This window comes from Ixodes scapularis, unplaced genomic scaffold (assembly GCF_016920785.2).
Source record: "Ixodes scapularis isolate PalLabHiFi unplaced genomic scaffold, ASM1692078v2 PGA_scaffold2__306_contigs__length_199485367, whole genome shotgun sequence".
NCBI classification, from domain to species: domain Eukaryota; kingdom Metazoa; phylum Arthropoda; class Arachnida; order Ixodida; family Ixodidae; genus Ixodes; species Ixodes scapularis.
This window is the reverse complement of record NW_024609857.1, coordinates 156,471,447-156,485,827: the sequence shown is the minus strand read 5'-3', so window position 1 is coordinate 156,485,827 and position 14,381 is coordinate 156,471,447. Positions and strand designations below refer to the sequence as shown.

Here is a 14,381-nt window from a genome sequence, read left to right as displayed (position 1 = left end):
GCGATAATCAGTGGTTAACTAAGCATTCGGCTAGTGGCTAGCGCCCAGTCGCTTGAATGACAACAATAGCCGAGTCCTAACATTGTCCGGAACTCAACACGTGTCATGCGCTTTACCGACCCCAGCGCGTGGCTATGCTAAACATTGGCCGCATATATTCGGCTCCAGGTCACGTGGCCGCTTGTTCTAGTTGCGAATTGAGGGGCAGAACGTTAGTCGTTTTTTTTTCATTTTTTTATGACTACCAATAAATCAGTAAAAACGCTAATGCGTGTTTCGTATGTCATAGACGTCAAGTATTCATTATAAGGTTCAAAAATCGCTGCACCGCCCCTTTCAGGTGAAGCAGAAGGGGAAAGAAGTAGGGAGTGTTGTGCACTAACCTTGAACTTCGACCGAGTTGAGGGAGGAACGAAGGGAGAGCCTTGTCAGCGGGATCGACGAGCGGTTTGTGCTTTGGACGCAGGTCATTTCGGTCGTGTCACACGTGTACCCCTCGGGGCAGCAATGGACGAGGTCGGGGCAGCACACGGCGTGGTTGTAAGGACAGCAGCCGTAGCTGTGGTCGGTGAGCTCACAACACGTCTGGTCGTCGTCGCACTGGGCCCCGTCCGGACACTTTTGGTTCGTCGCTGGGGAGTCGCAGAAATTTCTCCCGTCAGCTACTGACATATTGCGTGCAAATGAGAAGATTTCGGTTTGGGAACACCCAAGCGCATCGTTTTAATAATTCCAAAACCTTTGGTAGTCAAGCAAATATCTTTGACTGTCCTTGGTTGATAACATATTTAATAGCAGAAACTCCTTCAATAAAATACAATGCATTCAAGAGCCAACCTATAGGTCCCATGTACAGTTCATAAAGTTCGTGAATACATGCCCATAATAAATATCGAAGTAAACTTTTTCCCCGTGAACAGCGGATGAGTAGAATAACCTTCCAGCTGAAATTGTATCTGCCATTCCTACCTCGTTTTTACGGCACTGCAAAGCTTGCTGTTTTAGTCATGGCATTGCTAGATTAACCTCCGTTGATATTTTTGGTGCTCGTATTTGTATTTTTTTTTCCTTTTACTGAAAAGCTGTTGTGGTGTAATCATTTCTTATTTCAGTTCTAGTGTCACTGTGAGGGCGATGTAGGTCATAATGGTGATGTAGGTTTAATTGCATAAATAAATAAAATTGGCCTTGCTTGGGAGGTCGTTCGCCTCCCACGAAGCAAACGTCACATTTGGCGATTAGTTCATGCGTGCAATGTGTACGTTTGGTGCAACACAAACACACAAATAGTTATTTTTAAAAAAAAGCTTTTTTTTTTTTTTTAAATAGGCAGATGTTTCACGGAATGTTTAAACTACAAATATTTTCAATTGTGACATATTTCTTTTTTTTATCACGTAAGTGTACGACTGCTGTAAGTGACGCAGTAAGTGCTGGACTTGCTCGGCAAGTGAGCTGAGATCTGTGTCCAAAGCGAGCCCGCAAGCATAGGCGTATATCTCAGTTGAAGCAAAGTTCTCACAATCGCGTGGATCGAGGTTTAGGATGGCTCGATAATAAATTGTATAATTTGCTAGAAAACGTATTTAGACGCAGACACCCAGGTAAACGATTTGTTCTCACCGAGGAGTTCTGTAAATTGGAAGGGCAATAAAGACATTATCACTAAAAAAAAAAACAACTTCCGGAAATAAAAGCAGATTCCTCAAAATCTGTGAATATTCATGACTGGCACTTTAAAACAAAAACTGAATTAATCTTTTATTTTTTTTTCTTAATGTAACCTTGGGACCTGGACCACGTTAACATACAGCGCCGCTAGTACCGTAGAGATAATTTGAGAAAACTTTCCATTTAAGACGATGAAAATAATTGTCCCCCTTTCGCTAGCGGGTAGAAAGAGCGTTATATTGAACCGGGTGAAAATAATAGTTGAATATAGAACTAAAGATATACACAAATGGGCAACCTCAAGCCTGTAATCCTAAAGAGAAATGAGTCTCTTGCGTTGGGGACGGAAGAGCGACTGCCTTGAAGCAACGTGTAACCGCTGCTTTTATACAACATGCACGTTCGTGGACGTTTCGAACCATAACGCGCAATGACAGCAGAAAATGGTCTTGACCTTTTCAAAAGAGCAAAGATGAAAAGTCAAGAAAAAAGAAAACAGAGACGAGAGGGGCTTGAACGCCGTTCTCCACGTGGCAGTCGCGTGCCTTGCCAACGGCTTAACACACGCTAGAACTGTTTTTGTTTTTATCGTTTGGTGCAATATATACAGCGAGGCATGGTGACTCTAAAACAAAATTAAGAAGTGTGCGAAAAACAAAACTGTAGAAAATTGCCGAACTCAGTGGAGCAAAAATTAACAACAAAATTCGCCCTCAGAAAATGTATTACAGCACGCCGCCGCGTGTTCATCGGAAACCAAATTCCATGTAACAAAGAATCCATGGACGCCGCCAAAGCCAATAAATAGTAACAATGCAACAGTTACGTCATTGACGTCATCAGCACAGTAATGACGTACTCGCGAACGCTGAAAACCCGAGTGCACTGCCAACGCACAGTAACATGAGCAACTAAGGTGTTCAGAAAATACGTTTGAATGGTTCGAACGTGGTGCCAACTTTCAACACCGGAGCCACTCGGAAATCAGAGCCATTTAGACTGCAGGGTGTATTCACCGGCGGCCATTGCTGTGTACGCGACTTCTCAGCGCATGGTGATGACAAGCTTCCGCAGGTCTTTTGCAACGTGCATTCTACACCATCCATATTGCCGGTCCTGGCAGCCTATTAACGTCACCTCGTTCAGAGCAAGCGCTCTTAACAGCGCCCTCAAATATGGCGTCCAGTGAATAGCCCCCTATATGGCTCGTGCCCCTGGTGGTGAAGGACGCCGGACGACCAAAATTTAGCTCGCCTAGGTCGGCGGCGAACAGCCCGTGGCCCTGGCCCACCCCGAGCTTCCGACCTGCATTCGTAGCTGCGAGCATACAAATTGTTTCTTTTTTTTCTTGGAAAAGTCTGCACCGTTTATGAGGAAAAGGCTACAAATAAATGGGGGGTGAGTCCCCCCTTAATCCGGGGTCACTCAGCTCATACAGCATACAATGGCAGTCTGCAAACTCGAGTCACCGTGGTTCGAATGCCGCGATGCCACGTTTCTCCTTGAACTCATTGCCATGCGGCATTTGAAGCCCGGATATCGCGGTGACTCGCTTTGAATTCTGTAGCTTGCAGTGGCTAAAATTACGATGTCGGTGGCGGCAAAAAGCTACGCTGCAGACGTCGGGTGGAGCAGCACCGGCAATGCCAACTTCATTTCACGTGCTAAATTTTTTTTTTTTTTTTTTTTTTTGCAGATGGGGACAGTATTTTTTTAGTGCAAAGAGACACGGCGGGTAGTTTTGGGGAAAGTTAATGCTTTCATTCTTCCAGGGTTGAAAAATCTTCGTTAATCGGCGCGACATCCATCAACTATGCTTGAGGTCGATACTATCTGAAACAAATTTGAGCTTTTTGCAATGCCTCAAATATATTGCCCACGGCACAGTTTTTTTAGGAGAACTCTGAGCTCTCCAACAATTAAAAATTTCACAGGTAATAACTTTAAAAAAAAACTAACCTTGAATCGCATGTATTGGATGGAGCACTCTACCGCTAAAGAGTGAAACTTCATGCGTTTTCGCATCAAAGAAAAAAATATGTAATTGTCCTCATAAATGAAAGGAATGCAGGCCAAGTCCTTTGTTCACGATGGGTGATCGGAAGACGGTAAAAAATAAAGTTGCCGAGTCACAATCAGTGGCAAAGCGTCTCTGGCCCGGAAATAATGAGGAACGGAAACTCAAAAAATTTGGCGCCACCAATATGGCCGCGCACACAGCGCAGACAGATTACCAAAATGTTCCGCATATTGTCTATGGAGAAACGGGAACTGCAGTATGCTTGCTCGTTTGGTTTAACGAAACCGTGCCAGCACGTTGGTGGGCGTTGGCATTTTAATTCTTGTCATCACATCAGGTAAGCGCTTAAAAGAGTCCTATAAAGACATGCGAGTTTACACAAAACAATAAGCGTGAGGTCCCTCTATAAAAGTTACTGAACCTCCCTCGCCTCCTGCTCCTTCTTTCTACCCTCCCACCTTACGTTGGCCCTCGACTTTTCGGGGGTGGGTTATCTGGCCTCCACAATCAAGTGAGTTTAAGACCCCTCCAGGGTCATGAGCTTAGATGTACTTAATGTTTTTCAGCTAAATACACGGACCAATACAGTGGCTCTAGGATGTATTAGCTCAATCTTCCGACTGTACCCGTCGGCGCTAGATTTGGTCAATGTACTCCGACCTTCGCTAAAAAACAGTTCCTCCACGCACCAACTATGGCCCCACAATGGAAAGCAGCAGGCTCCGATGTGAACCCGCCCTGTTGGTCAAAGCGTGTCGCCACCTATAGAGTAATTGCATGTGCTCCGATAGTTTAGTCTATCACCACCCTCAAAGCAACCCTGGTATCTGAGCATGTCATGTTATTCTAGAAGAAGCACACCGCAAACATTAATATTTTGCTCTATGGGCACCACCCCACCGATTGAAGCAGTGTGCAGCGAAGGTTAGATAATGGTTTCATGGTCCCTTTGAAGCCCATGTTTGTAGGAGATCGCAGTACGTACGCGTTGCGTCGTTCACGATCGGCGACAGTGGTCTCCTTGCCGGAAGCTTTCTCAAGGCTGCTGCCAAGATGTCTCCCTTGCGGCAAGAAGCCGTGGCCGTGTCGCACTCGTATCCGCTGGGGCAGCAGTGCACGTCGTCGGAGCAGCAAGTGGCATCCTCGTAGGGGCAGCAGCCGTAGCTCCCGCCCTGTAGCTGGCAGCACGTCTGACCGTCGGGGCAACTGCCTCCGTCGGGGCACTGCACGTCCGACACTGCAGTGAACAAATTCGACGCGAGTTTTGTCAAAGGAAACAGGGTTCTTCTTGTCATCCTCACGCACGGTTTGTATGCTTGCCTGATGAAGGTACTTTCGAGTTTGTTTGTTTTCTCGATGAACGTTTACCGGTAGAATTTTTCTTTATTTCTTAGTTAAAAAAATATTGGGCTCTCTAATAATGAGGTGCTCAAAAAGCAATATGTGAAACAATAAACATATCCTAAATAACGCTGACAAGCGGCATCAATGCAATAAACACAGAGGTTCAAAACACATTCAAAGTATTTCAAATAACTCGTTTTCTAGATAGAATTCATCTAACTTGACCGGACACAAATTAAGAAAAAATGGTACGACATGATCCTGCCTTCCTCTACAAGTTTTTTCCCCACAAAGCTTTTTCCGGACTTTTGGTAAAGCGAACATTTTCGTCCAAATAACGTTTAAAACAATATAGATTTCTCGTCTTGCTCTTTGTCGTCGCAACGCATAAACATAGGCTGCATCAACGTTGCCTCTTGTGTCTCAAGATGAAGAGTTTTTATGATCCAACCAGTTCACATCAACCGCGTTAAGTGCAAGCTCCAACACCAAGGCTGAAATGCGGGCATTATGCATTAAAAGGGGCGATGCAACAACTTCGAAAGGAATGCAGCTCTTATTTTTACCTTGTTTATCTTACCAAAAATGATGAAGAAACCGCCACATTCTTTTGAAACATTGTGATTCCGTTGCGTGATAGCAAACCAAATAAACGAAAATATTTCGCGATGGGCTGCCGCGAGGTGGCGGCCATGAGAACTATTCCGTGGCACACACCTGGGTGCATTGTAGTATGTAGGCAAGATGTGCCATTTATATATTCAATATAATGCTAAATTTGATAAAAATTGTCCCTTTAACATGAATAAATGCGTCAAAAGCCTCATATCCTCTACAAAATGGTACTTCATATAGTTTTAGTGGCGCCATCTGCCAGAGGTAAAAAAAAAATAAAAAAAATCCCTCCCTTGAGCCTCATCTACGGCCTGAACCCAGTGCTACTATAGTCAATGATATGTTAAGAGTTTAGGAGACACTCCGCCCACCCCTTTCCACTTTAGTGGAGCGAATGCAGGAGAGGAGGTTTCCCCCTCCCCAGCGTTTGCTCTGCTGAAGTGGAAAGAGGTGGGAGGAGTTTCCCCTGAACTCTTAACCTGTCGCAGAGACTTTCGACCTTCTTACAGCAAGGCAAGCACTTCACCCTCCCGCCCCTCTTCTTTCCCTCTCGGCCCGTATCCATCTCGGTCAGACCAATCTTCACGTTCGCCATGTGAATCGCAAGCAGAGGCCGCGCGCGCTGAAGGCTCTGAGAGAGAGCCCGACCGGATACTCCCTAGTGAACCCGGGAACACGTCACTGTGTCCGTGACTCGGAAGACAGTGTAAGAGTTGAGAGTGGTTGGAAAGCGTCCAAAATGTCCACTGTTTTCCAGTTTTTAAAAGACAATTAACGCGCGCTCGCAAAATTGGTTTTCAGTTCTTTAATCCAGTCCCGAGCGGGAAGAGCTCCTGCAATTATTCGACCGAAGTCCACAAATTGTTGCTCGGCAACTTTAAGGTGATGATACAACAATTTTTGTACTTTTAGTAATTTCCTCCTAAACTTATTCCTTGGCATTCATGACCAATTAGACACGCTTTGGTTCCTTTCTCCACGCAATGCCAGTCAAAAAAAAAAAAAAAATTTTTTTTCAAGGGTGGCGTATTAGAGAAAGTTTCTTCGTACAGACCTATTTCAATCCTTTCTTGCATATCCCAGATTTTCGAGACACATATCTTTGTTATTATGACTGGTGTCCATGACAAACACTCCGTAATTTCGCCAAGTCAATATGGGTTTATTGCTGGTCGAGGCACCATTCATCTTTATGAAAATTTATCAGACGCTTTGCATTACTCTTTTAAAAAAAAGTATGCACATGTATGCGCTCTTCATTGACGTAGCTAAGACATTTGATACTGTGAGCTATGACATACGTTTATATAAATTATATAGGATGGGCTTCCATAGGCCATTCCATTCATTGCTCAAGCATTTTCACATGAATCGTACCCAGGTTGTTTTTCTGTGCAATTCTTGCAACCCCCAAATGTGCTTGACATCTGGGGTCCCCATATGGCTTTATTCTATCACCGTTATTGTTTAACACCTACGTCAATGATCCACCAACTGTAACCACATGTTCCACGGTACTGGAATACGCTGACGACACTGTTATATTTCCTCAACATCTCTAATATCAACGTGCGGTTAAAATACTTCAGGCAGACGTGATAAAACCGATGGACTGTTTAACGACAAACAAGCTCCGAGTGAACGTTTTTAAAACTAAACTTTTATGTTTCTGCAGTCTTCTGAAAGGCGTCAACTTGTCTTCTTCACTTTTTCTTTATGACTCCCTTTGCCTATGCACAAATTTTGAGCCTGTCCATTACGTTAGCTTCATAACGTGCCTAAGCATTCACAATGATTGCGATTTATCGTCGAGCACAGATGTGTCTTATGTCAACGGTTCAGAACTGTTTTTTGTCTGATGTACAATATAAAGTGTTTCCTTTCCTTATCTGTAAGTAGAAACATTACGCATGCTCTAGTATACTGAGGTATGGCATTACTGTCTTCGTCAATTGTCCTCTCTTATGATACACAAGGACCGATTGCAATTTGAGAGGTATTCTAAAAGATGTTGCTTATCGCACAGAACACACATAGAGTGGTAACTTGTTCGCCTCACTCTAATTGCCGTTGTTTTTCTTTCTATTCCTACAAACCGTCATCTGGAAACACTTTCGGGAGAGCGAGTTTAAAATCACATCCGCCCTACTTCGTGAGCTTCGAGCAGTTCCCCGTTTCCAAATCCCAAGAGCAAGAACTTGTTATAGTGAAAGTGTGTACGCATTCTGTGTGCCAAACACTGGAAATACTATTGCAGATTCATTGTTTTTTTTTTCAAACAAAGCACTAAAGGAAAGTCTTAGATCCATGTTTTCTCATGTGTTGTGACAGCGATCTTGATTGCAATGGGAAACCTGTCTGAGCAGTTATTTTCACCTTGTTTATTGTCATTTTTGCAGACGAGCATACTCAATGACGTAACGGATTCGGAATTTCAAATGAACTACCTTATTTTGTATGTTTTTGTCCTTGTACTGTCTGTTTTTCCTTCTTTTTTTCTGGTCAACACGCAAATTTGAGGTTCCTTTCCTCTAACTGTAACTGTTTTTTTTTTTTCTTTGTTGAAATGTAACTATTTACAGAGACCTCTCCGAACTTTCAAGACCGCATCGCGGCAGTCTGAGAGCATGTCTGTAAGATTTTTTTATTGAAGACTGCGTCGTAGTAGAGTGGACATGCATATGTGTGTGTGTGTGTGCGAGCGAGAGAGTTTTTATTCTCAAATAAAAATAATGGTGGATGAGATGCGAATTCATCTCATCCACCATCTCCAGCAAGCACACTCCTCTTCATACTAACGCTTTCCACGTGGGAATGGGCGCGCGTGTGTATGTTTTCTTTTACTTAGTTCCTCATTGTATACTTCATCTCCAACATTGCTAATAACTCTACGCTGTTTCAGTATGGGCCTAATATTTGAATGCTGTAAACGTCTTTTTTTTGTTGCATTTGGTGGAGCTCTAACTCTAACGTGACGGAGGCCGTTGCCTGTAATGTATTTTCTTGGTTTCGCTAACGAGTGCCGCGACCATGTTACCCTTAAAACTACCACTTCTCTCTTTTTTCTTTTTTATATGTGTTTTGTTGGAATGTAGTTTTTTCATGCTCAAGTGTTTTTACTTGTACTATTATACATGACTTTTTTCTTTCGCTTTTTCCAATGCTCCTCCTCTCCTTTGGTCTCTCCAAAAAGCGCTTTGCAACTGTATTTTCTGCACACTTGAAGAAGGGAAGTCTCTTCCCGAAACGTCGTGTATTAAAGCCTCTACTGCTGTTCGAAGATTTTTCTACGTTTACGACTTTCTTGCTGAAGACTTGTTCATTAATACAGTTAATAAGTTGTTTTTTCTATAATAATTCTGGACCTGGTCGTACAAGCACTAGCTGACTTTGACCAGTCGGACATAAACTCTGCCGCATCCGCATTCCTCAATAACAATAGTTTTATTATATTTATTTTCTATTACTAATATTATTGTAACTAATATAATTATTATAACTATTATTAGTAGTAGTAGCGATAGTAGTAGTAGTATTACTGAACAAAACTTGAGGACACAAGTGAGCTGGTGTGTTATTGAGGTCAGTGGCATTGCGTGCAAGTTTGCCTGTGTCCCACAGGTGCAAGTAAGCTTGTGCCAACGGAATATCGTTGCACGCCCCCTTTAAAGCCTTTAAAAAAACACGACCCTCCCCCCCTCCCGGTCAGTGTGGCCTGCACGTCTTTTTGACCGCACGGGCGATATGACATTCTCCAGTCCAGCCCGACCACTCTGAAGGAATAATGGCGAGTGTGTCATGCAACAAATATCCATGGGCCTTCGTGTCAGCCGTTTCCAGTTGCAAGCGCAATTTTTTTAAAAACCTCACAGGCCGAAAAAGCGTTTGAAAATAACCAGATGCAGAATGAAAATGTCGTATTCCACCACCAAAAAAGACGTGCACATCGCCAGGGACGGGCCACACGTGCATGTGTCGAGATGTTCTTTGCACGCACCTCGATTGCTGTAATACGCGAGCATTTAGATGAGTTGTAAAAATCTACCCCACGGGAATGTAGTTATTTTAATGTTCTTCTTTTTTGCCCCACAAGCGATGGTTCTATTGAAATAAAAAATATCGCAAGCAGGATCTCAGCATGTGAAACGGACCGAAACCGAGAGGTGGGTCATTGCAAAACAATTTATTTAAGAATATCATTGGAAGCTTACAGACAATTCCGGTACTGCAAAATATTAATTTTAAAGTAAAACTAAAAATTTCCAAAAATTAAAGGGTGCCCTTTAAGTACACCATCCTTCTAAGCAATTACCGATCTACAACATCTGTATATTGCCAACTACAAGTAAAATACGAGGTCCTTAGGTATACGTAAGTCAAAGGTTAGGTATTACCGTATAAAAATGCGACACTTGCACGTATGGGCTAATAAGAATTCGAAATAATTGGCATTTTACCCTTCAAAGCCCAAAAAAGGAACCGTGTATACTTATTCCATGTGGCCTTTGCCTCACTGATAAGTATTTATTCAGATTAATGTCGCATGTAAATCGACTTCAAAGCTACGCTTCAAGTATCAGCACTTTGTTGCCCAATCTTCTCGTGGGTGCAGTCATTTTTGTGCTAGAGCCAACGCAAATTGAAGATTGTTAAAATTAAAACATTCGCCCTCCAAGAGCTTAAGATACCATGCTAGGAAAATCAGACAATATCATTTTGCTTTGTCGTTGAGCGTTTTGCCACCTCTGCAGGGGAAAAAACTGCTTCCTGCGGTCTCAGAAATTTCACAAAAGTGGCGTCAATACTTTTAAACGCCAAGATGGCTGAAGCGTTCTGGTCCTAAAGCATATTTTACTTTTACTGGCTCTAGTTCAAGAGTCTCAAGCACATGGCCCACGAATTTCTCATCATTCGACCGCCTTGCATCTTGCGGGTGCGAGGGCCAAGTCTTGTGCCTCAGGGGTGGCTTGCACCATAGGTGTGATGACGTCGATTGGTCGTTTCTTAGACATATGCAACAACGTAGGGGACTTTATTACCGTTCTGAATGCCAGACTGTTGTTATAAGATGTTTACCATACTTTGCGCTTCGTGGTTTTGCACTGCGTAAGTTTTATGCTCAATGGGTTTCTCTTGTGTACGGTGGATAATATGTAGGGTGTTAAATAAATGACAATAAAGTGCGATTCATTTTTTATACATGGTGTTATAAAACTTGTCCCCCCCGCAAAAAGGCAAGCACGGCACATTAAAAAAAAAACGTGGATGACCTATTAGTTACCTCCAAGGGACCTATTTAGAAAAATGAATAATATTGGATAAAATGAAAAACTCTTGATTGGATTTCACTAGTTACCCTTTTAATTTGTAAGTTTGAACTTGTGGTTTCAATTACAAACGACCTGGCATCATCTAAACCCACAAAATTGGCGCTCCTTACAAAAATATAAAGCACGCGCAGCATTCTACGACGTTCCAGAAACAACACACCAAATTTGTTCGCGTTTTTAGGTTTTGGTTTTCTTCATGGTGCCCGGGCCCCCGCCGAAATCTTCCACTTCGCTGGGGCCTCCTCTCCCCCTCCCCTCTCATACAGCATTTTGTCGTGCCCCTCCAAATCCTGGATAGGTGCCTGTTCCGCTATACATGGGTTGCACGTGACGTCGTTCAAAGAGCGCTCCGATGCCAACCAGAGGAGAGGGCAAGAAGGAGCTCCCCTCTAATCAGGGTCCTCTTTTCTGGATCCTCATAAGAGGGGAGCTCTTACAAAAGCAGCTTCCCTCTCCTCCTCTTACATGGTGGTCAAAACTATGCGATGTGACGTCAGTGCAAACCATGTATACTGACAAAGCCTGGCAGATCGCCACGAGACGCGGCAGCCGAAAGTGAAAAGGTAGAGCGGCAGACAACGGATGAGAGGAGAGGCATGCTACGGGCGCCCCGCTGCGGCGTGACACCGAAACACACATCTCCCGAGTGATGTGTGTTTCGGTTTCGGCCCGTGCCCCTCGCGCTACCGCTTCTTTTCTCGTCGAGTTTAAAAACCATGTTTCCGGTCCTCCCCGCTACAAAAGCTGTGTGCTGAACACTAGAAATGCTCTCTGCTACCAGGTTTTCGCGCTCCAAATGTCCGACCGAACGACCGGGCACTCGAACTGCCAGGCTATGGCATGATGTATAAGCAGCGATACCCAGGCTTTGGGTTCGTTGTAGCGGCTAAAACTTCCATGAAGGCGGCGGTAAAAAGCTACACTGCAGACGTTGGGTAGAGCAACAACGGCGATGCCAAATTAATCTCACGGCTTTTTTTTTTTTTTTTTTTGCTGCCGGGACAATATTTTATTTAGTGCGAAGGAACTCGGGGGGTATTTTTTGGGAAAGCCAATTCATTCTGCCAGGATTCAAAATCTTCATTAACCGGAGCGACCTTCATAAACTTTCTTTGAGGTCGACGCTATCTGAAGCCAATTTGAGCTCTTTGCAACGCCTGAAAAATATGGCCCAGGGCACAGTTTCTTTTACGGGCACTCAGAGCTTTCCACAAATTTAAACTTTCACCAGTAATAGCGAAAAAAAAAAAACTAACATTCAATCGCATGTACTGGCGTGGAACACTCTACCGCAAAAGAGTACAACTTCATGCGTCTTCGCGCCGAAAAATAAATTGAAAGTCTCCTCAGAATTGAACGGAGTGCCGGCCTAGTCTTTTCTTCACGTTGGGTGATTAGAAGTCAGAAAATAATATAATTAGAAAGTCAGAATCAGTTGCAGTGCGTCTCTGCCCCGGGAATGCTGAGAAAGCGAATCTCGAGAAATTTGGCGCTACCAATATGGCCGCGCACAGAGTGAAACCAGGCCACCAAAAAGTTTCATGTCGTCTTTTGAGAAACGGGAACGGCAGTATGCTTGCTCGTTTGGCTTAACTGAAAAGTGCCACCACGTTGGTGGGCTTTGGCATTTTAATTCTTGTTATCAAATAAGGTAAGAGCTTAAAATTGTCCTATCAAGACATCAAAGTTAAACGTGGACCTGGCAAAACTGCAAGTTTAGACAAAGCAAAAAGCGTGAGGTCCCTTCTCTGTAAAATTGACTGAGCCTCCCTCCCCTTCCCCCCCCCCCCCCCCCTCCTTCTACCCTCCCACCTTACGTTGGCCCTCGACCTTTCGGGGGCGGGCTATCTGTTCCCCTCAACCTTCCGACTGTACCCGTCGGCGCTACATTTTGTAAATGTTCTGTGACCTTCGCTAAAAAAAAAAAAAAACAGTGTTTCCGCACACCAACTATGGCCGCACACTGCAAAGTAACAGGCTCCAATGTGGCCCCGCCCTGCTGGTCAAAGCGTGTCGCGATCTATACAGTAACTGCACATGCTCCGATATTTAGTTAGTCTATCGCCCAGGGTTGGGCAGAAATACTCAAAAATGTATTTGGAAATACAAATACTGGGATACATTAAAAAAGTAGCCAAAATACTGATACTAAAATATATCTGCAAAAATGTATCGCGATACGTGTCGGAAATACATTTTAAATAGAGGCAAAAAGTATTCGGAAATAAAAATACAGGAATACATTTTAGGGAGGGCAGAGATACAAATACAGAAATACTGATACTGCAATACATTTTTCACATTTGTTAGAGACGGCAACTGAGATGAAGCTTAAAGTTTGAAGTGGAAGTTTTTTACCCCGAAATTACTTTCCCGTAGGCTTGGCACTTTGCGTTGAAGGTAGTGGCTTCGGACGACGAGGAGTCTTCAATGGGCTCAAAAAAAACGTTCCATCAACCACTGACCGCGGTCCCTTCCCTGACATACTGTCTGTCTGGCGAGGGATGCGAAAAGACTTCGACCTCTAAATAAATTCTACGTCACCCAAAATCCCATCAAAACGTCACCACGCCCCTCTCCAATAAGGACGTCCCTGCCAACATTGATCACATTACGTCACGGTGGAAAAAAAATTGATATTCTTTATCTGTAGGTGTGGCCTTGAACATTAAAATTTACCACGCTGCTGTACGAAAGTACAATAGGTACTTTCGTTGTAGGTTACCTCGTTAAAAGATTGTGCAGGCAGTGTCATTTAGAATTTTTGAGAATAGTGCACCACCTGAAGCATCCTGGAATACGTGTCTTATCTTCTCTTACGGTTGAAAAAAAGATACGATGGCATCCCTGTCGTGAAGGTCCTTCCTGCAGACCATCCGCCACCGACGCATGGATTGCAGTCATCAAGTTTGGCCTAGCATCACCCAAACAGAGACCTCATGGATTGCGACCTGATATTGCCGGCACAAGGGCGAGCTCTCCGAGAAACAGCGCGCTCGAGACGAGTCGCAGGTGTACGAAGTCTGGGTCGGCATAGCGAGGCCACGTCTAGCCTCCTTCCTGGGTTTCGGATCCCCAGAGCAGCGGGTCACTTTCATGTCGGCTGATGATGTACCCTTGAGCCGTGCAATATTACGGACGCAGCCGCAGATGCAATTGATCAGGTGTTGAACTTCACTGCGTGAGTCATCCTACTATTTCAAGTCAACCACCGCCAGGCTCGTGCTGCAAAGGACTGTGTGTGACTCAGCTTTGCCGCCTGGGTGTATGTGTACGCTAAGGCAAGAGATACATTTATAAGCGTACATTGGATGCCAGCAAACAATGACTGAAGAAATCCCTAGCTAAGGACCTACGGCAGAAGATGCTCTAACTCCACTCCTGGCATGCCACCTGGTTCG

At 44.0% G+C, this 14,381-nt stretch overlaps 1 protein-coding gene across 11 annotated transcripts in view; it reads right to left on the bottom strand.

Moving 5' to 3' along the window:
* Nucleotides 1–14,381, bottom strand: part of LOC8042854 (progranulin) — a 91,203-nt gene that overhangs the window by 16,238 nt on the left and 60,584 nt on the right. For all 11 annotated transcript variants that reach the window (XM_040219365.1, XM_042292075.1, XM_040219370.3 and 8 more), the window contains 2 exons: nt 4,677–4,928; nt 384–632 (listed from right to left, as the gene is read on the bottom strand). In XM_040219365.1, the coding sequence (XP_040075299.1) occupies nt 384–632; nt 4,677–4,928 (501 nt within the window). The remainder of the gene's footprint in view (nt 1–383; nt 633–4,676; nt 4,929–14,381) is intronic.